Source organism: Anolis sagrei, chromosome 2, assembly GCF_037176765.1.
Source record: "Anolis sagrei isolate rAnoSag1 chromosome 2, rAnoSag1.mat, whole genome shotgun sequence".
Lineage (NCBI taxonomy): Eukaryota > Metazoa > Chordata > Lepidosauria > Squamata > Dactyloidae > Anolis > Anolis sagrei.
The window spans coordinates 251,007,116-251,031,586 of record NC_090022.1 but is presented as its reverse complement, the minus strand read 5'-3'; the positions used below and the strand labels follow the sequence as shown (position 1 = coordinate 251,031,586).

The window sequence follows — 24,471 nt, the reverse complement described above, 5'->3', positions numbered from 1 at the left end:
TATATATTGTTATTTTACAAAACAAAGAAGAAATCTCCCTGTGAACCTAACCATAAAAAACCACAATTTACTGACTTCCCTCAATTAAACTAGTCACAGCTTTGGATAAGAAGTTTGGAGAGATGATGTTATTGTCTTGACAAATAAGAGCCGGAAATATATTGTCTTGGACAAGAAGAAAAACAGGATGGCATTTGTGAGATGTTTGTACTTAAGGAAGCAGGAAGACTTCAAGGCATCTTTCTAAGCTTAAAACTTTGAAAACAAGCCCTCCATTTGAAATATCCTGTATAAAGGAGCATTACTGTTTTTCCATTAGTGACCAGAATGGGGGAGGAACCCAAAAATTCTTGTTTAGCAAAATAAGAGTAATTGTTGAGCAGATCTGGCTAATCCAGCAGGTATTGAAAGAATATTGTAAAATATTCAAACAATGGTTTAAAAGTTTATCAAGTGTTGAGAAACTTAGTTGAGAATAATCCTTGACTATGGACCCCCCCCCCCATTGTTGTTCCATTGGAAGCTGTCATGTTGTCAGTTCAGCGTTGTAGGACACTGCTGCCCCAGTAGAGCCATGGAGTCCAACCAGAAGTGAGGCTATAGTATCTGATCAGTGGCATGGGGCTCTGTGTCTCAATTGGGGCAGAGGTGTCCTACAATGCTGAAAACTAATTGTGTGATGAAGTGACGTTTTACACTTCATGACTTATTCTGTGCAAAACTTACATGTGGTTGTTTTTCACAAAAATAGCTCAAGTACCATGCAGAAAATAGATTTTTCAATATAAAATATACCACTTAATAGCATTTTCTTTGCAGAAAAATATTTGTAGTTAGATTTTTTTTTTCCTACCAGAAAATGTAATTGAGGACTAATCTGAATATGATTCATTTCATGGAAAACAACATTTTCTGCAGAGCATCCAGCATTCTGTGTAGGAAACTACTTTTCTATGAAGAAAATGCTGTTTCTTGCATGGAAAATGGTATTACCCATGTGAAGTAACTACATACAATTTTTGTACAGAAGTTTCCAGGGCCATGGATCCGGGGAGTGGCAAAAAGAGCAGAACAGGGATAGTCAATGGGGCTTCTTATTAGGCAGCATGACAAGTGGTCCTGATTAAGAATAGCTAGTTACAATAGTCTTGAAAGAGTCAACTCTAGATGTGCCAGTTACTGATACCAATTTCTGCTTTCTGGCAGGCATTCTTGTTTCATGACTTCTAAGCTGACTGCCAATCTTGCTGCTGCGTGTTTTCCCAAACTCAGACTAGACATGACTACACTTTTGCTAAATGGACTCCTACAGACAAGGAGGCTTTCCAAGCCCTGTTGATATCTTGCCCTTTCCTCATCTCTTTTTGAACTCTGAGCTAATTGCTTCCTCCCTTGCTCAATCTGCAAATGTGTTCTAGCTGAGCCAGGATAATCAGTAACTCTAATTTACAGGTGCATAACTGCAATGCTGGATACCAGACATTACTTGTAACTATTCTGGATTCAAGAGCATCACCCCATCACTGATCAAATATGGAAGGTTTCAACAGGTAAATGTTTTCATTGTTCTTAAAAGTAACTTTCCACACTCTACCACATGGCACACATACTTACTCTGTTTAGCATTAGTATCTCTGATAATTGGAAGAGAACAAAAGAGATACAAAGGAAGCAATATATATTATATCATATGGGCTCTCTGTAGATGTATGCATATCACTTTACATTAACTTCACAAAGGAATGTAACTCTGTGTGAACTTTCCTTGACATCTGTAGCACTCTCTCCATATTTCACTTCACTTCTTCACTTCGCTTTATTTCTTAATTAGTCGCTCTCCACCAAGGTGCTCCGAGCGACTTACAATTTAAAATAGCATTTACACAATATAAAAACATTCAACATAAAAACATACAACAGTGACTATTTGGCAAATTAGATCTGATCACTTGGCTTGACATAGAAGGTATTGGGCTCACAACAACAAATACACCCCTTTATGAAAAACTGTAACATTTTACTATATGGAAATATGCTGCTCCCATGACGTTTCACTAGAAAACATAATTTTAAAAAGTATTATTATTATTATTATTATTATTATTAACTTTATTTGTACCCCGCTAGCATCTCCCGTAGGACTCGATGCGGCTCACACAGGCCGAAGCCTCAAACACAATGCAACAGAACATAATACAACAACAATACCAGAAGCAAATCAAACAGTTAAGCAAAATAAACAACAATAATAACAATACATCAGGACACTTTAAAACTGGGCCGGCCAGAGCAGTGGGTACAGGATTAAAAGTGCTGAAGTGGCAGGAGGAATGTAGGATTATAAAATAAGTGCGGTGTGCAGCGATCTTAATTCTACTAAAGTGTTTCTAGGACTTGGTGATGGGGATTCCTAATCTGAGAAGGCACATCGGAACAGCCAAGTTTTTAAATTCTTTCTGAAGACTGCCAATGTAGGGGCCTGTCTAAGATCTTTTGGGAGGGTGTTCCAAAGTCGGGGGGCCGCCACAGAAAAGGCCCTGTCTCGTGTCCCCACCAAGCGCGCTTGCGACGCGGGTGGGATCACGAGCAGGGCCTCTCCAGATGACTGAAGTGAGCGTGTGGGTTCGTAGATAGAGATGTGGTCAAGTAGGATGGAAAGAGGTTTTACATCTTTAAATAAATTGCTATTTAATATTCCCAAAACTTTAACTGTCATCAAATTCAATATTTGTATCAAAGGTACATTTGTATCCTGGAAATTGGAATTATGTTACAATTAACCTACATGGCACTGAAATCTGGCTATAAAAAAGTAATTATCTTAATCTCACCTTTCAGTTATTGTTCCAAGTGCTCAGCATTAATCTTAAATTCTGCAGTGCACTACCACCTCAATTTTTTTGTCTGTAAAGGACCCAGAACTGTGCAACAACATTCAGTAATCACTATTAGAAACAAAATTCACAGATATGACAGTCAATTGCCCAAAGAAGAGTTCTAATAGAAAGGAGGAGGAAAGAGTTCCATCCCACAAAAGCTGTAAAATACAGCAACCTATTACAAAGCTATAGTTATCATGAACATGAATTTCTCCACAGAATAGCTTATTGAATAAAAAGTATTGATCCTTCCGACACAGAGAGGTTCATAAGTTAAAGCTAAATAAAGCGGTCACTTAAGATATAGTATTGCTATAAAATGCAGCCAGTGTATTGTATCCATTTTCTAAATAACATGGCCATATAAAAGATAAAGGTGCCAGTGGGTCTTTGACCATGGTTTTTCACTTGTATATTTAACAAAGGAGAACAACTGTGTATGGAATACCTTTTTTAAAACTACTAGTTTGCCATTTATTAATAACACTACCAATTATGCAAATATCAAGTAGTTTGAAATAAACTACTTTGGAACTATCTGCATAACAATATGGGAGGCTGGTAAAGGTTGAACAGATCAGTTGCACAGATTCCTGCAAACCTAGTAAGTTTACTGAAACGATAAAAAGATAATAATCTATTTTATTTTCTGAGTGAACGACAAATGGAGGTAGGGGCAAATGAAACCTGCTTATCTCCTGCAACCTTACCAGTCCTTTAAGGGGAAGGTATGAGTGACCATATAATTCTAATTGGCCAGAATAAATTTACCATTTATTCTCTTATTCCCTATACTCTCCCTTGTTTCCAAGTTATATTGGGAAGACTGATGATTTCAAAAGCCAAAGTGTTTTTGTTCTTCTCCCAACCACTGTGTTTAGATATCCATCTCCAGACAGTCAACTGCCATCAAACTGCTCTTTTAACTGATTGTGCATTTTTAATCAATGTTCATGTTTTTAACACTTTTGCATTTATTTGTTGCTCTACTTTAATCTGTTGTTCCTTGTCTCAATCCACCAGAAAGAGGTGGGTAAGTAATAAACATTATATTGTTGTTGTTGTCATCTTTACCACACTTCTACATTGCTTCCTTCACTCATTTCCTCCCCTCCATGTTTATTCAGAACATTGGAGGAGATGAATAATGGAAAAGTGTCCCTCCTATACTGGAGGTGCATCTACAATGTAGAATTAATGCAATTTGAAATCACTTTAAATATCATGTCCAATCCTCTGAAATCACGAGTTATAGCTCTCCGAAGTCTTTAAACTTCTCTGCCAAAGAGTATTAGTGCTCCACCAAATTACAACTCACATGATTTCATGGCATTGGGCTATACCAGTTAAAGTTGGATAAAACTGCATTAAATCTACAGTGCAGATGCACTCCTGAATGCTTGAACTAGGCTTGTGAAAATACTGAAATCTACAGAAATGATGGATATATTTTAATCATACATGGCCACTTGCTACCTATCATGTCAAGCCTCATTATACCAGTTTAAACAATGGTTTTTTTTATTAAGAACTGGGAGCAAGTTAATTTGTTTAGATAAACAAAAAAGGACATTAAAAAAAGAAACAATTTGGCTACAAATCCCTAAAGTAATCCACTGAAATTCAATCTACAGTCTCTAGATTTACCCTTCAATAAACTGAAAAAGTTGGTGCAACAATATTTAAAGGCTTATTCCTAAGATTTCCAATTTAATTGCAAGGATATTGTATACCAAATATTCTGAGATGAGACAAATCTGGATAAAAGATTTGGGCATAGATATAGCTGAAATCACCTGGAATACTATGTTGACATGCTTACCAATCCTACCATGTCAAGAAGTATGCCCTAAAGTGTTTCAGTGTTAGGACCTGATCGTTTTTCACCAATTAAGCAGAAAGTATTGGAGAATTTTTGACAATGAATAATTATATGCAGATATAGTGGTTGAGCCCATAGTTTTTGCCTCTGATTATTCATAGACATAATGCTACCAATTAGGGTATAACAGCTTCTCCAGCTTTGAGTTTATTTCCTCTATTTCTATCTACTGACAAATATTTATAAAACAACAATAATATATTTATATTCTCTCGCCTTTGTACAAGAGAATATAAATTGTGTAAACCTGTGGATAAGTCAAGGGTTGCTTCATGGAGAGGGAAAAGCAGCAGTGCCACCTCAGGGAGCTGTCTTCTCTCTCCAGTTACTGTTACTGCCACTTCTCCATCTAGGCATTCAAAAAGACCAGGCATGGTGCTGTGGTGGAGACGGTTTTGAGGTTAGGGTTAAGGTACAATACAACTGTTCCCAGAGGGTGGGGGCAAAGAAGGAGGGAGAACAGAAAAGGTTTTTGCCTAAGTTTGTGCCTTTCTCCACTCTAGTTAGATAAGGGGATGGTTCCTTTTTTATATGAGCTAAGGGACAGTTCTCATATAGACCTGTGGATAAGATGACCCATCTTTTTTGAATACTTTTCCAAATTAAATTTCTAGACTTACCCATGAGTATATGCAGTATATACATATCCGCTTCCATCCTAAGAAAATAAACACTGAATATTGTTTCATCATGAGGAGACAGCAAAGCCTAGAGAAGACAATGATGCTGGGGAAAGTGGAAGGCAAAAGGAAGAGGGGCCGACCAAGGGCAAGATGGATGGATGGCATCCTTGAAGTGACTGGACTGTCCTTGAAGGAGCTGGGGGTGGTGACGGCTGACAGGGAGCTCTGGCGTGGGCTGGTCCATGAGGTCACGAAGAGTCGGAGACGACTATACGAATGAACAACAATTGTTTCAGTTCATCTTTAAGTTCTTGTAAATTGGTTTAAGATTATGTTAGTATCCAACAAGAAGGAAGCACATCAAGTAAATGCTTGTTGCAACCACATTCTATCTGGAAATGTGTCCTCGATGTGAAAGACTGTGTGGATCCAGAATAGGGCTTCACAGTCGCTTACGGACCTACTACCAAGACTCTACCTTTGGAAGACAAATAATCTTAGCCACAAGTGATTGTGAATGCCAAGCAGCATTCGTTTTACTAATAACATGCTTTAGACATCAAATTGCCACACTCAGTGCTTTGTTTTGGGGAAACGGGAGGCTAGCAGGGATGAGCAAACTTAGGGTGCATGGAGGGCTAAAGCAGTCTGACTTCACTCTAAGTGACATGGCTCAATGCTATGGAATCACTACTATTGAGTAGTAGTTTTACAAAGTCTTTAACCCTTTTTGCCAGCGTGCTGATGCCTCACCAAACTACTCCCAAGATTCCATAGCATTGAGTCATGGCACTAAAAGTAGTATGAAATTGCATTCATTATTCAGTGTAGATGCACCATTAGATTGGGAGTTGATTTCAGGCCTGAGGTGCTGGGGATTGAGGTAGTGGTGAGGAGGGGAAAGAATGTTAGGCCTGTCTCACAGATGGAAACAATTTTGGAGGGAAGTAGTTCATATTTCCAGTAATCTATTTTTCTCAAATAATTATTTAATCCATATTACCAAGTCAGTATGTACAAAATCCTTTAACTATTTTAGGAGAAAGAAGTAGTAATTGAAATACTGTTAAAAGTGCAATATATTCCACAGGAAAATCTTTGCCAGTTTGCTCAGTGTATGTATTTGTCTATGTATGTGTGTATGTATTAAAAGGAGGGAGTATTTTGACTCTATATGGCTGATATGCTCAACTATATATTCTCCAAAAAGTAGAATAATGGAACCATATACCCAGTTAGAAGTTTTACTATCACTATGATATAAGCAAGAAACAATTCAATTGTGCATCTGCATGCAGTTTTGAAACTCAGGGCTCTTATAATAAAATATTACATAAAGGCTGGCTGAAAAATCATTTCATTCTGTTCTCTAGAGCAATTGAATTCTTCATAAGGTAAAGCAGAGTGTTTTGGAAAGACACAAAGGGACCCTTAGCTATCAAAGATAAATATTCTCTTTCCTCCAAAACAGTTTAATAGACTCACTTAGGCTGTTAACTATAAAATTGTGCTGTTTATTTGTTCCCTATTCAGATTATATCCATTTGAGTCCAGGTTGCTACTTGAAAAGACGTTGCTAATGATGTGCTTCTGTTGAAGCTTTTTTTAAAAAAAAGTTTATTGTAATCCTTTTTCTAAAAAACGAGAGTGGGTGCATTTCTGTGCATTAAAAACATTGTAAGAGCCTCTGTGTGACTGAGTAGTGCATCATTAAAGTCTGTTGTTTAAAAGAATCCTCTGAAAATGGGTATCATATGCAAATGTTCCTATTTTAAATAGAAAACAAGATAATGTGGGGTTTCAGAATGGGTCATAGTGAAACTGTTTGCAAATGTTTAAGTAAAGGGAATTTCCAATATTTTATAGATACAGTGTTTTAATGCAGGTGGATACATCTTGAATTTGAGTGCTAAATAATTATTATATACTTGTAGCAACAAAGAAGAGGAAGATTACATTACATATTAATGATTCTCTCAAAAAAATCACAGACCTGCACTTATTAGATCTGAGGGAGACTGTGGGCTACTGGGATTAAAGATGACCCTTGAGGTTATTATAATATCATGAGGTTATTATAAGTTCATACAAACTAGACAGCAAATGACAACAAAATAGTAATCATAGTATTGTCAAAAATTACCCTATAGTCTCATGTATATGTCTAGAAACTTTAGACAAAAAAAAATCAGCCAAAAAACAACAGCTAGGTCAGCTTTTCCGTGAGTCAATGTGAGTACTGTATCTGAACACACACAAAAAGGAAGTAGATTGATGAAAGGCAAGAGCTTAGTCTCTCCTGAAAGGACCTTTAAAAAATCACCTTCTGCTTTCTCTGCTGTGCCATCATTTCTGGCCTTTTTGAATGCCTGGGCAGGGAAATGCACCTGGCCATCTGAGGTAGCATTTGTGCATTCCCCTGTCCACAGAATGTCTCTTGGCTTAGTCACAAGTCAAAGCAAAATCTTCATTTTTGCTGCCCTTGACTTATACACATGATCAACTTACACATGAGTATACTATGGTACTTGCTTGCTATTTTGCTGAGAATTAAAGAACCTTCTATGGAATCAAGTCTTTGTCCTTTGTAAGCTTTAGGAGCCATTCTGCCTCTTAGCCCTCATCTACATCACATACCAATCCACTCCAGTATGATATATGAAATGTTGGATCTTGTTTGTAAAGATAAAGTGACCAATCAGCACTGGGCGGCTATTTCATGGAAATTAGATAGAAGACATACTCAGCAGGTATTGCTGCCACCATCATTTCTATCACATCTTATCCAGAGCAGGAATTCCCAAGTGTTCTCTCTCCGATCCTCTTCTGCAAAGCTTGAGAGCGCCTTGCCTAATAAAGGCTAGTGACGGCAACTTTCATTTCCATCTGTGTAACCAGAATATAGGTACAACAGATAGGTGCTGTTGTTGATCTTATGTTCCTTCAAGTTGTCTCTGACATACAGCTATCTAAGGATTTTCTCTGGAAATTGTATTCTTGTGCTGAAGAAGTATGACTTCCCAAAGGTCATTTGGGGGGGAGGGGGGTGTTTCACTGTTGAAAAAGCATTTGAACCCTGGTCTCCCAGAGCTTTAGTAAAAAAAAAAAACCTCAAAACCAGTACACTGTGCAGCTTTGCATCTTAGGAGGTATGCTTCCCCAAAGCCTGAGCTTCAGCTATTCAATAACTGATGACTTTCACAGTCTGCTTTTGATCTGGCAGGGAAAGGTGGCAGCAGGATCCTAGAATAGCCCATTCATTCTTCACTCTAGACTAGTCTATCCTATTACCTAAAGCAGCTATGCTAGGGTTTTGTCTTAGAGATTGTTCCTGTAGTTTGAGGACAGATCACTTACACTAAAGTAATGTACAAATTAGGAGTAGTGGCAGGTGGCCTAAGAACATATATGCGTAAGATACCATTTGTGTCTTCAAGTTCCTCAGAAATCACTCTCATCTCCTTTCCATTGACAACACAAACTAACTTTTCTTAGCAGAAAATGCAGTCACTGGTAAATGGTGCATCTAACAGATAACATCATTAGTGCCCTTTTCACAGCTACCTAACTTTTTTTGTTTGAAATATAGTGTCTCAGTGGGTGCATTACATTTTCTAACCATTTCCCCTTTGTGTAGCTTGCAGCAATCTCTCTCATCCTATTTAGATACTTCTAAAACTGAAGCACCCCCAAATTTGCCACAACGTACTTATTAGACAGTAACGCATGGGCTCCCATTTTCAAGATCTTGCTGTGCTCAATAGCAGCTAAAGCTGGAAACAGCATCACTTTCTTTGTCAGAAAAAGACTATTCCTTCAGCATGTTGCGATGAAGTGCCCTGATTATCTTCCATTCACACTGGGTTTGATTCATAATAGAAGATAACACAACATTGGGCTTGTTCAGGCATTATGTCCCAAGGGAAACTCTCAGGTCAGAAAGAAACATACACAAGCACACTGCTCATTCTGTGACCAAAAGTGTAAGAAAGTAATCTTGGTTGAAAATTATTTTCATGAACATGGATTATCTATCCCTCGGATGCAACCATTTGTATTATGTTACAGAGGAGAGTCCTCAATTGGACAGCCTTAGTCCACTTTAAAGAATTATAACTATTTGAAAGATAAAGGATTAGGTGCCCATCAACACCTAGTTCCTGGACAATAGACCAATAATGGGACACCTGGACACAGTCTTGCCAACTATGGGGAGATGAATCATATTTCTACTAAAATGATACTCATCACTTCAAAACTTCCATCCATTCTAGGAAAGCGCCTCCAGTAGCCATGCAAAGCTTACACCTTTGCATGGGAAGTTTCCACTTCTGTTTAGATCTAAGTCAATGAAAACAATTCCAGAACTTGTAAAGCCTGCTTCATCCACTTTTGAAGTATTTTCCTCAACCTTACTAATGAAACTTCTAAGTATCTCTAATTAGGTGAGATTTGAGGAGGGCTGTTGATGACTGAGTGACCTGGAGGTTTCTCCTTCATAGGGTGACCATAAGTCAAAGCCAGCTGGGCAGCAGTTAAAAACAAGAAGACAGTGGCACTCAGGATGTCTTTGATTGTGTCACCCTAGTTCCTGAACGATGTCTCAAGAACCCCTTTCTTTCCTTCTGCTAATTTGTTTTCAGCATCAAATTGATATCTTTGCTTGTGATTTTAAATCCTGATTTTAATCAGAAACATTGTCTGCTCTCTTGCTTGGTGTAGTGAAACTTGGTTTTAGTGTAGCTTTAAAGATTTCTGGTAAGCTGATCTGAAAGTATTAAATTCTGAAGCCACAAAGAAAACAGTTGCACGGCTTAAACTCTAGTACAATTTTACTCCATCTCTGCAATTATATTAGGCAAGGGAAAACCCTTAAACTGTTCTGTTTCTACTTTCCACATAATTGCCAATGGTCCTTGGCGAAAAAGGTACCAACTTTTAACCTCTGTATTAGTTGTGGCCTCCTTTAAGGGAGCAACTTCCAAGCTAGGCAAGACAACTGAATCTACTCAGAGATGCCATATGCCATCGATAAATGTGCAGGTGTTATAGGGCAGAATAACCCATATGGTGTGACATCCATTTTCTATGCAGAAATAAGATGGCGAATGAGGAATGAAAGAACCAGGAAAACATTAAGAAGAAACTGCTGTGGAAAATTCCAAACCCTTTAAAATTGGATACCTGAATAACCTCTAACTCTTTATATTACTATGTGAGGATAGCATGACATGGCATGGCCATTTAATTCAAGGAGAAAATAATTGGAAGGAGTTTTGGAATGGCTAGCCTGATTCACTGTTTTGTAACATAGTGTTCACTTTGATATGAATGTTAATGCAAATGTAGCTGGCATCTGTTCTGACACAGAGATTGAGCTGAATATTTTGAAAGAGAAAATAAAAGTTCCATGATAATCAGAAGAGGCCAATATAATGGAAAATATGAGAAGTAAAGTTTGGTTTGTGTGCCTGGAAGCTAGTGTTGAAATCATATATACAGATTGGGTCAATTTTGGATGAGGTTGCTCATTTGATTTCCAACTGTAGATGGAAAACATTTCAAAACAGCTGATGGTGTGGAACATTTTGGTCTTAAATCAATTCCCAGTTTCAGCTAGACTCACTGAAACAACTACTGGATGCAACATCAATGCTAGTTTAAATCACTTTAAATCAGGGGTCCTCAAACTTTTAAAACAGATGGCTGATTCATGGTCTCTTAGACTGTTTCAGGGGCTGGACTATAGTTTGAAAAAGACATGAATGAATTCTTCTGCATACTGCACATATCTTATTTGTAGTACAAAAGAAACACAAAAGAACAATACAATATTTAAAATGAAGAACAATTTTAACCAACATCAACTTACCAGTATTTCAATTGGAAGTGTGGCCCTGCTTCTGGCTGATAGTCATTTAATTAGGATTGTTGTTGTGTGCCTTCAAGTCATTTCAGACTTAAGGCGATCCTAACTGTAAAGGTTAGAGCAAGGCCTGGGTAAATGACCCATAGGTCTTAGTTTGGGGATCCCTGTTGTAAATCAAAGAATCCCTATTTGTGATTTTATTATTAATATTATGGATCTCAAACTGATTCTGACTTCTGGGACATTATCTAAAATGTACTTTTCAAGATTTATACAAAGGAGGTTTCCAATTGCCTCTAAGGCTGACTTGCACAGGATTACCTGGTTGGTTTCCATAGCCAAACAAGAATTTTAACCCTTATCATTTTAAGTCCTAACCCAATACTCAGAATTATTACACTATGCCAGTTCCCTACTTGAGACTAAGCAGTTGGATTCAGCACACATGTATACAATGAGATCTTTAATGATCCCTTTTTGTTTCCTGCCACTTCATTTTAACTCTTATTTGAACTGTCATCCTGTATTTGAAGTGACATGATTGCATTCCCTAGGACCTCAACCTTGATGGAAAGACTTGCTTTATGAAAGCAAATGAAGAGACCTGTCATGGACATACAAATAGTGCCTAATCCAAATCCCCCTCTAGCATTCATCCTAGGGGCATCATATTAAATCACAACAGGAATAATCCAGGGAAGTAGGACTCAAATGTGCTCCTTAGGGATATGCTACAGACTGTGCCTTTTATTAAAATGCAGTATTTTTTTGTGCTCTGAACCAAAAGCAACCAGAAGTTAATTTCTAAGTTACTGAAGGTGGGAGAGGCACACCCAACCCCATGCTTTAGAGTTAAATGGCTTTTCCTCAATATTTCTAGAAACAGCTTAGATTATTTTAACCCTCACTACCTGGTTTACTCACTACCTCTGAGGATGCTTGCCATAGATGCAGGTGAAACGTCAGGAGAGAATGCCTCTAGAACATGGCCATATACCCCGAAAAAATCTACAATCCAGCTTATATTATTCTTTTTTTCAGGCAGAATAACCCAATAACTACCAACATGGCATTTGGACAAAATCAAGCATTTCTGTGCACAAAAGTCTCACAAATTTGACCAAAATTTATTCCAACGGAAAATTAAAATGCATTAGAGCTCTTGTATAGTAAAAAAAAACCCCTTTCAACAACTTTTGCTCCAGTGCACAAGAGTGAAATATATGAAATAGGAGAACTGTACTGATCTTAACTCAATTAGCGTAATAATGGTGTCATAAAGCTGATCTATTTAAGATCCACACAATTTAAACTTTTCATGTATGAATAAATATTAGAATATAAATAGTTTAATTTGAAGAAGGAACAAATAGAAAGCTAAATCCAAATATTAGTCCTACCTAGAGTAAACCAATGCAATAAAATAAGCTTATTAGTCACAATTAATGTAAATCCCTTTTATTTCAATGGATTTACCCGAAGTAGGACTAAAACTGTAGTCCATAGTCTACTGTAGTCCATTGTCTATGCAATAAATACATAAATATGGGAAGAGTAAAAGGCATATTTTAGTTCATTCATAAACATCCAATTTAATGAAAAACAAATCTTTAGGTTGTGTACTTACCATTAAGTACATTATAACAGAATATATTTCTAAAAATGCAAAAGAAAACAATGCGATGTTCAACGATATATTGAAAAGGATAATTTCTACTAGGGTGTCTGAATACATCAAAACAATCAAATGTGTTAACTAGAGTGATCCTTGGTGCAAAAACGAAGGGCAAGAGGAGACAGACATTATTTGACACCTCAAAAAGTGGCTAGAGCAACACAATTATAACACATTTCTGCACCAGCATCTATATTTTCTAAGCATTTAGAAGGCTAAAAAAGGTATAAGACCACCAGGAGAAAATCACACATAGAAGGTAATTATGTTCATCTTGTTAAACCAAAATGATCACATTTGCTGGGGAAAACACAAGCATCAAAGTGCTTCTTTCATCAGAAAAGGGAAGAATTTAAACTTCATTATCTAGACCAGTGTTTTCCAACCTGGGGGTCAGGTTCCCTTAGGGGATCATGACGGGGTTGCCAAAGACCAAAAGAAAACACAGTATTTTCTGTTGGTCACGGGGGGTTCTATCTGGGAAATTTTGTCCAATTCTATCATTGTTGGGGTTCAGAATGCTCTTTGATTGTAGGTGAACTATAAATCCCAGCAACTACAACTCCCAAATGTCAAGTCTATTTTCCCCAAACATTTGGGCATATGGAGTATTCATGCCAAGTTTGGTCCAGATCTATCATTGTTTGAGTCCACAATGCTCTCTGGTTGTAGGTGAACTACCACTCCAAAACTCAAGGTCAATGCCCACCAAATCCTTCCTGTATTTTCTGTTGGCCATGAGAGTTCTGTGTGCCAAGTTTGGTTCAATTCCATGGTTGGTAGAATTCAGAGTGCTCTTTGTAGGTTAACTATAAATCCCAGCAACTACAACTTCAAAATGATAAAATCAACCCCCCCCCCCCCCCAACCCTACCAGTATTCAAATTTGGGCGTAGTGGGTATTTGCCAAATTTGGTCCAGTGAATGAAAATACATCCAGCATATCAGATGTTTACTTTACGATTCATAACTGTAGCAAAATTACGGTTATGAAGAAGCAACGAAAATAATGTTATGGTTGGGGTCACCACAATATGAGGAACTGTATTAAGGGGTCACCGCACTTGGAAGGTTGAGAACCACTGATGTAGACAGAACTAAAAGTTACAGTTCAGAACTGAGCAAAGTACATTTCAAATTAGTACTATGTAGTTCTCACCTAATTTAAAAGATTTCAAATAATTTCTCATAAAAAATTGATTCCTTTTTGTTCATAAAGAGAGAGGAGAAAGGGTCAAAAATTAAATCATTCCCAGTGTTTTGCCCCTGAGTGGTCTAAAAGAGTGGGAAACATTTTCTACCAAACAAATGTGACTTTATCAAAAGTAGAATCCATTATGACTAGAATGGAATTATCATAAACCTTTTAGAGCTATTCTTTCTGTCAAGTGGAAATTTTAGTTATGAGTTCTATTGTGCCAAGGACAGACCAGTCTTTTCCAGACACTTACCCTCTGACAGCATGAATAAGTCTCAGTGATGGATAGGCAGTTCGCACTTTCAATTTATTCTTAAGGATTAATGCATTAACCCACTCCACATGCTTCTCTCCGCCTTTGACCATGAAAGCAGGGATCCAAAGGACACTGTCATTCAGCATGGATAGTCTATGCACAAATTTTTCTCTGTCACTCTCATTCCGAAAGCCTCCAAATGCTCTTTGTACAACTGATGGGTTCATGGTAATAAAATCTGATTTAGTTCCCACATCGGCAGCAAACTCCACCACGGGAGCTAGATTGCACCTGAAGAGGAAGAGATTAATGGAAAAAATAAAAATAAATATGAAACATTAACTCAGATAAAAAGGTGTGCATGAAATAAAGGCTGGAAATGAACTAGCAAGGCTGTTTCGAAGCAGATGAGCAAAAATAGCCCTGCCATCCTATTTGGTTTTAGTTTGGCATCATGTTGGATACAAATATTCGGAGCAATCTAAAATATATCGGGTGGAATCCAAAAGCATCTTGTGCCCATTCCACACAGCTGAATAAAATCTCACATTATCTGCTTTGTACTGGGATATATGGCAGTGTGGACTCAGATAACCCAGTTCAAAGCAGATATTGTGGGATTTTCTGCCTTGATATTCTGGGTTATATGGCTGTGTGGAATAAAATCTCACATTATCTGCTTTGTATCTGCCTTAAATCCCACTAAAATAAACAAGCACATCCTACTTAAGTGTGCACTCTAAAATTGGCTTACTCATTCATTGAATGGACTGCTGACATAAAGCAAATTGCTTAGCCACTCCAGTGAAAGAAACTGATTTCCATAGAATGTTTTATTATCAGGAGGTTCCCTGTTATGAAACAATGCTCTGGCGTTCAGTTGAACACACACATGCATACATCTTGGCTGTTATTATGAAGATAGACATGTAAATATGATTCCATCAGTAAAGTAACCATTCTGTGATTAACATTTCAAACCCTAATGCAACACTGATAAACTTTCTCATATTTTATCATGGCCAAATTGTCCCACGTTCCATGGTGCCTAGATTACTGCTGCATACCTACCAGTTCATATATTGTTTTCAAGGACAAGAAATTGCCATGTGGGCCTGAAGTAGATAAAAACGAACCCCAGAGCATAACTTCTCCTGTTAGAGAACATGCTGCAGTTCTAAGCTATACTTCTCTGCAACAGAGAACTTTTGTCGGAATGAATGTTTGTTAGAGGAGAGAAGCAGTGATGAGCAGCAGTGGCAAAAAGGATAGCTGATGCCAGTAGATTGAGTTACCCCACAGTATATATTACTTCCTTCATATATTAATTTAATATGTTTACAGAAGCAGTTCATTCATTTGTTTCTTAATACCTAGATGATAGGTCATTTGCATTCATACAAATCAATAGAATATGTAAAAGCAACAATATAAAACAGTATAGAAGAGGAACAATATAAAACATGATATAACAGAGGGTGAGTAGTACCCCAACTGTTTCTGATATACATTTCTAAGAAAATATGTTGAGGCATTTTCTAGGTCCTCCAAGTGATTCCATTGTGTGTTTCTGCTAGATAATGACCACAGAATCACTTTGGAGGGGCTAGTGATGGTTAGAAAGGTGTTCTATCATTGGAGTATACGTCCCCCCTCATGGGAAAGCTTGATTCCACAACTCCCGCTAAAATGAGCCCTCCTCCGTAAATTACCTGCTTCCCTCTTTTATCTCACCCAAGTTTTTAATTAGTTTTAATCAGTTTGTCCTTTTAATCACTACATGTAGCCCGCCCATTATTATTATTATGTCTGTGCATATTTTTTTTATTTTTTATTGTTATATATTCATATGTTTTATGTAACTACGATTTTATTGTTTATTGTTCGCATTTTCAGTTTGTGTTTTTGGTTTTATAAATTGTAATTGTCATTTGGGCTTGGCCTCATGTAAGCCACTTCGAGTCCCCATTGGGGAGATGGTGGTGGGGTAATAAATAAAGTTTATTATTATTATCAAAACCTGGCTATTTGAGCAGGCATTTGAAAAGGCAGTGTAATTAGACATAGGATTATGGAACAATTGGACTATGAGATTGGATTATGTTTTTATCTAGGAGACGAAATGATTGTTTTTACTACTGTCATGGTTTTAATTGATGTGTTAATGCTTTTTAATGTTTTAATGTTTTTATGGTGTTGTTGGCATTGAATTGTTGCCTTGTGAACCACCTCGAGTCGCCTACGGGCTGAGAGGGGGTATACAAATGTAGCAAATAAATAAATAAATGATTGAGGATGGCGTGATTTTAATAGTGAATGCAATGTTTTATATGTTTTAATGTGCATTTAATTTTAATTTTTCAACTTAAGTTTATTTCAATTGTTTGTTGTCCAAAGGCATTGAATAGTTGCCATATGTAAAGCTGCCTTGAGTTCCCTTCGGGGTAGAGAAAGGCGAGATTCAGAGTAAATAAATAATAATAAATGCAGACTGAGTGCAAGTTTATGCCAATACTCTGACATCTGATAGCAGCCACAGCATGAATAAACTGCATAAAGACTGCACTATTATTGCGCACTGGCATTTATTTATTTATTTATTTACAGTATTTATATTCTGCCCTTCTCACCCCCTTGTTTGTTAATGTGCCGTCACACCCAGACACTATAAAGTTAAAACTAAGATGTGCTTCTCTCTTTATCTGGGTGAACCGCGGGTGCCTTTCTTAGAAGCTCAAGATTCTAGCAACTGAGGCCAGTCCAGATTTGAACATCAACAGAACATTTATTTTTCAAAGTCCTTGACAGACTTGGCACAGCTTGATGGGAGTCACAAAAACAGTCAATTTGGGAAACCATATAGAAGTTCTTTCTTTTCTTTTTCCTTCAGTTACCGAGTTAACTTTTCTCCAACGGTAGAAAAATCCTGGGATCTTTTAACCCTGAGCTGTGATCTTTCAGAAAGAGCAGGTCTCCCCTATCTAAGCTCAAGATTAGTTTTGGAGATGAAGTAATGGAGCCTCTCTCAATGGCAGAGAAATCCTGAGATATTCCCTGTCCCAGCACTGAGCTACTGTCCTTTAGAAAGAGCAGGTCTTTCTCTATCTCAGCTCAGCACCAGTTTCAAAGGCGAGAGGGTAACTGTACTCACAATGGTTTGTCCAAGCTGCCTATCTTGGCCACCAGCACATCTGAGGCCTTTTCTATACTAAAGAAAACAGGAGAGCTTTTCCAAAATGGAGATCTCATCCCCAGGAAAAAGGGCGGTCTCTAGACCAAAAGGATAACTTTTTAAACCAATAGCTGCAAAAGGCTTGCAGGCTGGCTTCTAGCCTCTGTTAATGTTTAACTTTCAGGGTGCTGCTGAGACTGTAGCAACCCTGGGGGAAAATGCAAAGGGATGCTATTTTATGCAACTAAGGGATAATGCAAACCAAACTCCTGGAAGACGGAACAGTTAAAGTCCCTTGTATCTAAAAGTACCCCATGTGTCTTTCACAGAATGGGAAAATTTACTTATTATGAACACTTTGTATGCTATAAACTGGACTAACAACATAGTGACTAAATACACAATTGTTTCCTACACTCCAGAGTATAGCTGTCCATTCATTAGTAATCCTTTTGATAACTGCCTGGTAAATGGCATGTCCTCAGTTTGGTGCTTCAAGAAACCACTGAGTGTGCAGTAAGTTCTCAAGCAGCAACAGCAGTTTTAGTAAAAGGGTGCAATTATTCTTCTGGAATAGTTTCCAGAGTCCTCCCAGAAAGCATGGTCATGATACAAGAAGATAATTTTACTAAGTCTGACTCCTGAGGCACCTATGTTTATGACTTGTTTGCTACCTTGTGAATAAGTGAGTGGAGGAATTTTTCTCTGTGTTGGTCCTCCATTCAACAATCCATCAATCAAATCTACTCTGTTTATGACTAAGATGATGCCGGATGATACTAAATAATACCAAAGTTGTTAATCTTCCCAGCTTATCTCATGCAGTCTCACTCCGAATAGTAATTAAACAGAGGATACAGGTTTGTTTTCAGGTAACAATTTTCATCAACTCAAAATTATTGTCAGCTAAGGCATTGTTTTTAAAACCTTAACAATACACAAAATAATGTAACAACTGCTTCTTAGATTTTTTTTTGTTTTAAAAAACATTCCATATGTTCCTTTAAAATTTTCAGCCATCTGCAACAGTCTATTTTCCTTAATGAACTGAGTCATATCAGCACTTATCCAAAACTATCATTACTTTCCAAATTTGTGTATTGACTCCAGGAACCAGGCATGTGCCTAGAAATACACACAATAACAATATTAGAGACTCATCATATCCCATGAAAAACTGTGGACAACTGATCCCGTCCACAAAAAACTTAAAATATATTTATGGAAGGACCTAAGATATAATCAGTGGGTGACCAGGAAACAATGTCAGATGAATGTTTGCAATTTAAGCCATTGTATTTTGGAATGGAACTTGTAAAGCATCCTGGAAACCTGGGTTCAAATCTTCTCAGCCACCAATACCAACTGGTTGACTTTGGCAAGTTTTCCACTCCTAAGACAATAGCAATGGCAAACCTCATCTGAATAAATCTTACTAATAATATGATTTCTATATATTGGAAATTGGAAGGCAAATAACAACAAATTTCAAAACAGAAACTAAATGAATGCAGATTTTAACATCCAAATTCCTGAAAGTAATACTCAAGTATTACTATCTGGGTCTCTCAGACTGCAGGCAAGAACATATGATGGAATATTCCTCCATGAAATAAAAAAAAATAATCGAAGGGTTAAGTGTGAACCATTCCCCTTGACATTTAAGGTACATACAGCCCTATGCTCCAAATGTGTTGGTTAGAGATATAACTGTCTCTTTGGATAGGCTCTCTGTCAATGGCTTGTGGAACATTAGACAATGTTATATATTATTCTCCCTACAATAGACAGTATCTTTTACATTGGTGCAACTCTTACAGGATGTGCTTATAGAAGGAATACAATATCTATCTACAGTATATATTTATTTATCCATTCATCTATCTATTTATCAATCTATAGGCAGAGGAGATGTAAGCCAAGACCTACGTTTTCTCAGTTGTTACAAGTTCTCAATGGAGAACACACAAAATGAAGTAAAATCCACTGTCTTCTGCCATAATTCAACTGCTAAGAAGCAGAGGAATTTGACAAATGTAAAATGTTTTAATCCTCAAGGCAGTTCGTAATTGTGATGGATATGCTGACTACTTTCATTTCCTCTATTGCATCTCCGTAATAGTATTATTGCCTTCCTTGTGTTGGATACCAAAGATCTGCAACAGGGAGAGTCCAAAACTGACTTAGGTACTCTCCAGTACTTAGAACCACAAGAGTTCTGAATCACTGGATGACAACACACTCCTGCTATGATGTACAGCATAGAAGGAATGTGGTCCAGGAAGGGGACATGATAGATAATTAGCCAGTGTATCACAGCTATTTTATAACTAATTCTGATTGCCTGGAATGGAACATTGAAATAGAGTTTTGAAGAATTCCCAAAATGAGACTTCACTTTGCTCGTATACTCAGGCCATCATCAGAAATGCCTTGTATTGTTGGGATATGTAGCCTAATTCTGGCCCCAAATCATCATTTTTCTGTACACTTTTCATAGGAACATTGACTGAAGTTGGTCCAGAGAAGAAATGGTCCAGACTTGGAGGTGTCTTTCTACTCTCTGCCTGACCTATAGTAGTGGTGGAATAGAATCTGCATGCTCTAGCAGGGTCAAAGCCAACTCAGCCTGGCTGGACTGTCACTTTACCTTCCTTGTCATTGTCTCTGCCAGCCAGCCTAGAGTTCTGGCAGTATTCCTGGTTGTCATGGCTTCCCCATGCTGTCATTAGTCCACATGAAGAGAGATCATAGGGATTAGCACTGAGGGAAAGAGAAGGTGACAGGGGTCTGTATAAACAGTGAACTGATCCACATTGGACCTGTACATGATAGCAACACTCTACTGAAAGTGCAGGGCCGCTCCAGTGTATATCATACTGTATATCTTTTTTTTTTACAACAAAATACTAATTTGTCATCTTCTAAAGATGATAGAGAACAAATGAGTCTACTAAATCTATCAACTTTTTGTATGGTTTCAAGATTTATATGTTGGATGAGGAAAAACAGATAATTACAAGAGACATAGTGAGGTTTCAGATTTGTAAAATTACAGAACGCATGTAGATGCCATATTTTTAGTAAGCTTAATACATATCAAATATTGCCACTACTTGATTGTAGGTGAGATTAATGGAATATGAAAGTCAGGACAATAAAGACATCTGGGCTAGATAACCTGTACAGTCCAAACTTATGTTATTTCTCATTGTGCAATCACAGTACAACCGACACCATCTATATATATAAATTTGTTAGGGGCATCCAAAGAGGAAACAAAACTCAAAAACCCCCCAACGAAACTGTGCCAAAATTGCCATGCCCATAACACAACCCACAAGGTACAAACATATCTACTCAAAATGAAAAACAACACAACAACACACTCACAAAACGGCAAAACAACAAAACTAAAAAAAAACCAACGAAACTTAACCAAAATTGCCATGCCCATAACACAACCCACAAGGTACAAACATATCTACTCAAAATGAAAAACAACACAACAACACACTCACAAAACGGCAAAACAACAAAACTAAAAAAACCCAACGAAACTTAACCAAAATTGCCATGCCCATAACACAACCCACAAGGTACAAACATATCTACTCAAAATGAAAAACAACACAACAACACACTCACAAAACGGCAAAACAACAAAACTAAAAAAAACCAACGAAACTTAACCAAAATTGCCATGCCCATAACACAACCCACAAGGTACAAACATATCTACTCAAAATGAAAAACAACACAACAACACACTCACAAAACGGCAAATCAACAAAACTCACAAACCCCCCAACGAAACTTAACCAAAATTCCCATGCCCATAACACAACCCATAAGGTACAAACATATCTACTCAAAATGAAAAACAACACAACAACACACTCACAAAACAGCAAAACAACTGAGCATGCGCATTGGTGCCCAGCCGCAAGTTCCCTGGCGCGTGCACACAGTTCCCTCTGCGGAAGCCATGCCCACTCCAAGCCCCGCCGCGCCGCTTCCCGCACACACACCCCCCCCCGCCGCACGCACACACACAACCCCACGCTCCATCACTCCCCCCGCCGCACACACACATGCGCAACCCCACTCCCCCCCGCTGCCGCACACACACACGCAACCCCACGCTCCATCACTCCCCCCGCTGCCGCACACACACACACAACCTCACGCTCCATCACTCGCCTGCCCCAATCTTACCTCCTTTTACTTCACGCCACCTCCAAACCCCACCGCACCCCTTCCCGCCCTGTCAAAATCCAGGAAAGACAGGAAGGAAGGAAAGAAGGAAGAAAGAGAAAGGGAGATAAAGAAAAGGGGGAAGGAAAGTTAGAGAAAGAAGGAAGAAGAAAAGGAAAGGAAAGATGGAAGGAAAGAAAAGAGAGACAGCAGAAGAGAAAGAAAAAGGGGGAAGGAAGGAAAGAGGTAGAGAAGGAAGAAATGAGAGACAGAGGGAGGGAAAGAAAAAGGGGGAAGGAAGGAAGGAGAGAAGGAAAGAAAAAAGGGAATGAAAGAAGGAAAGAGGGAGTGAAGGAAGGGGGAAGATGTAGAGAAAGAGGGAGGGAAGGAAAGAAAGAAAGAGAGAAGGAAGAAAAGAGACCAGAAGAGAAAGAAAAAGGGGGAAGGAAGGAAGGAGAGAAGGAAAGAAAAAAGGGAAGGAAGGAAGGAAAGAGGGAGTGAAGGAAGGGGGAAGATGTAGAGAAAGAGGGAGGGAAGGAAAGAAGGAAAGAGAGAAGGAAGGAAAGAGGCCAGAAGAGAAAGAAAAAGGGGGAAGGAAGGAGATAGAGAAGGAAGAGGAGAAGGAAAGATGGGAGGGAAGGAAGGAAGGAGGGAAAGAAGGAGAGAAAGAGGGAAGGTTGGTCACAGCAATGCGTGGCGGGTAAAGGTTGTTATTTCTATGATTATTATGATGCTATTATTCCTATGAGACCCTTTTAGGGGGAATGGGAGAGGTGTCAGGTCCCAGAGGCAATGCATTGCATTATTGTTATTGTTATGATGGTGGTGAAATAAAAGGAAATAAAAAGCGAAAGAAGGAAGCAAACAGGGAGGGAAGAAAGGCAAAGGAAGAAAGGGGGAGAGAATGAAGGAAAGAGAGAAGGATGAAACCAAGTAGTCAAAGAAGGAAAGAAAGAAAGAGGTAGAGAAGGAAGAAAGGAGAGAAAGGGGGAAGGAATAGGTAGGGACCTCTCTTTCATAATAGTCCAGATATCTACCTCAACTTTGATAAGTTTTCTATAGGCCACAGCAATGCGTGGCAGGGCACAGCTAGTGCTTTCTATCTGTCCTCTACACTCCAGGAAGGTATTACATTATCCTTCAAATATTGTTGGAATATAACTCTAGCACCTCAAGCTTTATAGTTAAAGTTGAAGAACTCTTGGAGTTGCTGCCCAACAATATCTGGAGGGCTGCATGTTTCCCACTCCATAAGAAACAGAGAAAAAAGACTGGTGGAGGATTCTCTGAAAGCATAACTTTAAGGTAAAGGTAAAGGTTTTCTCCTGACATTAAGTCCAGTCGTGTCCAACTCTGGGGGTTAGTGCTCATCTCCATTTCTAAGCCTAAGAGCCGGCGTTGTCCCTAGACACCTTCAAGGTCATGGGGCCGGCATGACTGCATGGAACATCGTTACCTTCCTGCCAAAGTGGTACGTATTGATCTACTCACATTTACATGTCTTCGAACTGCTTGGTTGGCAGAAGCCAGGAATAACAGTGGGAGCTCACTCCATTCCCTAGATTTGAACTTGTGACCTTTTGGTTAGCAAGTTCAGCAGATCACCAGTTTAACCCACTGCACCACCGGGGGCTCCAAAAGCATACCTTTAATGATATAATATGGATAATATATGACTAAAAATTGCTGACTATTGTTCATCAGCCTTAAACAGAAAACCATCTTCTTTAGCTTTCACCTACTGATTGATTACATGTAGGCAAAGAAGGACTGGAAGTGTTCCAAAGAAGAAGTAAAACATTTTTGTAATCTACAAAAAAATGTGCATGTGATGTGCAAAAAAAAAAAAAAAAACCCACTTCCTTTTTCACGTCAAAAAATGAAGAACTAGGTTGGAAAGACACAACAAATTTTACAGAAGTGATAACTTTAGAGCAGAGATGTCCAAACCATTGTTTTACGGAAGTTTTGATTTTCACCAAATGGAGAATTTACGGTGGCTCTCATCAAGAGAGCTCTGTGGGTTTTACAATCCTGTTGACATCTACTTCATTCCACTTTTGCTGACAGATTTAAGAATAAAAGGGTTAAGCCTCAAATGTAAATTGAACATTGTCAAGCATCTATCAGCAGGTGAAAATGCAGCAAATTGCATGACCTAAGTTTGAAACAGACAGTTTAAAATGTGGTCACAGAACACAAATTGCTCTGAAAAAGAAAGTAAAAAAAATAGATCTAAATGTTCTATTTCGCCAGTTCTGCCTGTGATGCATGAATTTGCTGCTTGTAATTCTGTTTATCTAATAGGCATGTGCATTTCAGCTGAACCTCAAGCTGTTTCTGCTATCTGAATCTTGGGGGGGGGGGGTATCCATTTTTGTAGATCTCCTGAAAACAGGTGGGTGTCCGAAATAACGTTTTTGGTCCATAGCCAGAAAATGTGGCTAGATCGGGCCCATTGGCAGCAATTGAGGGGCTTCATGGGCTCTCCTTCTTGTCATGTTTAGGGCTACCAGGATGAAAATGTCCACACTTGGAGGACACATCTGCCACTGTTGGCTCATCAAGTTTCATAACATTTGGGTCATTCCCTGATTTTTAGGAATTTATTTTCTTTCTAGAAATCTCCTTAAAAATATTCTCAAGAACCTCGCTGCCTTGCCCTGTAACTTCTCCAGGAGCAGCAGCAGGTCACCATTCCTTCCTGCCAAATGACAAAG

General features: G+C 38.3%; 1 protein-coding gene across 2 annotated transcripts in view; it reads right to left on the bottom strand.

The window, feature by feature from the left end:
- Nucleotides 1-24,471, bottom strand: part of ST8SIA4 (ST8 alpha-N-acetyl-neuraminide alpha-2,8-sialyltransferase 4) — a 132,052-nt gene that overhangs the window by 48,806 nt on the left and 58,775 nt on the right. Inside the window, exons 4-5 of one of the 2 annotated variants that reach the window (XM_060761836.2) lie at nt 14,380-14,673; nt 12,881-12,909 (exon numbers count right to left, since the gene is read on the bottom strand). In XM_060761836.2, coding sequence (XP_060617819.1) covers nt 12,881-12,909; nt 14,380-14,673 — 323 coding nt within the window. The remainder of the gene's footprint in view (nt 1-12,880; nt 12,910-14,379; nt 14,674-24,471) is intronic. The other variant, XM_060761834.2, reaches the window with a different exon arrangement.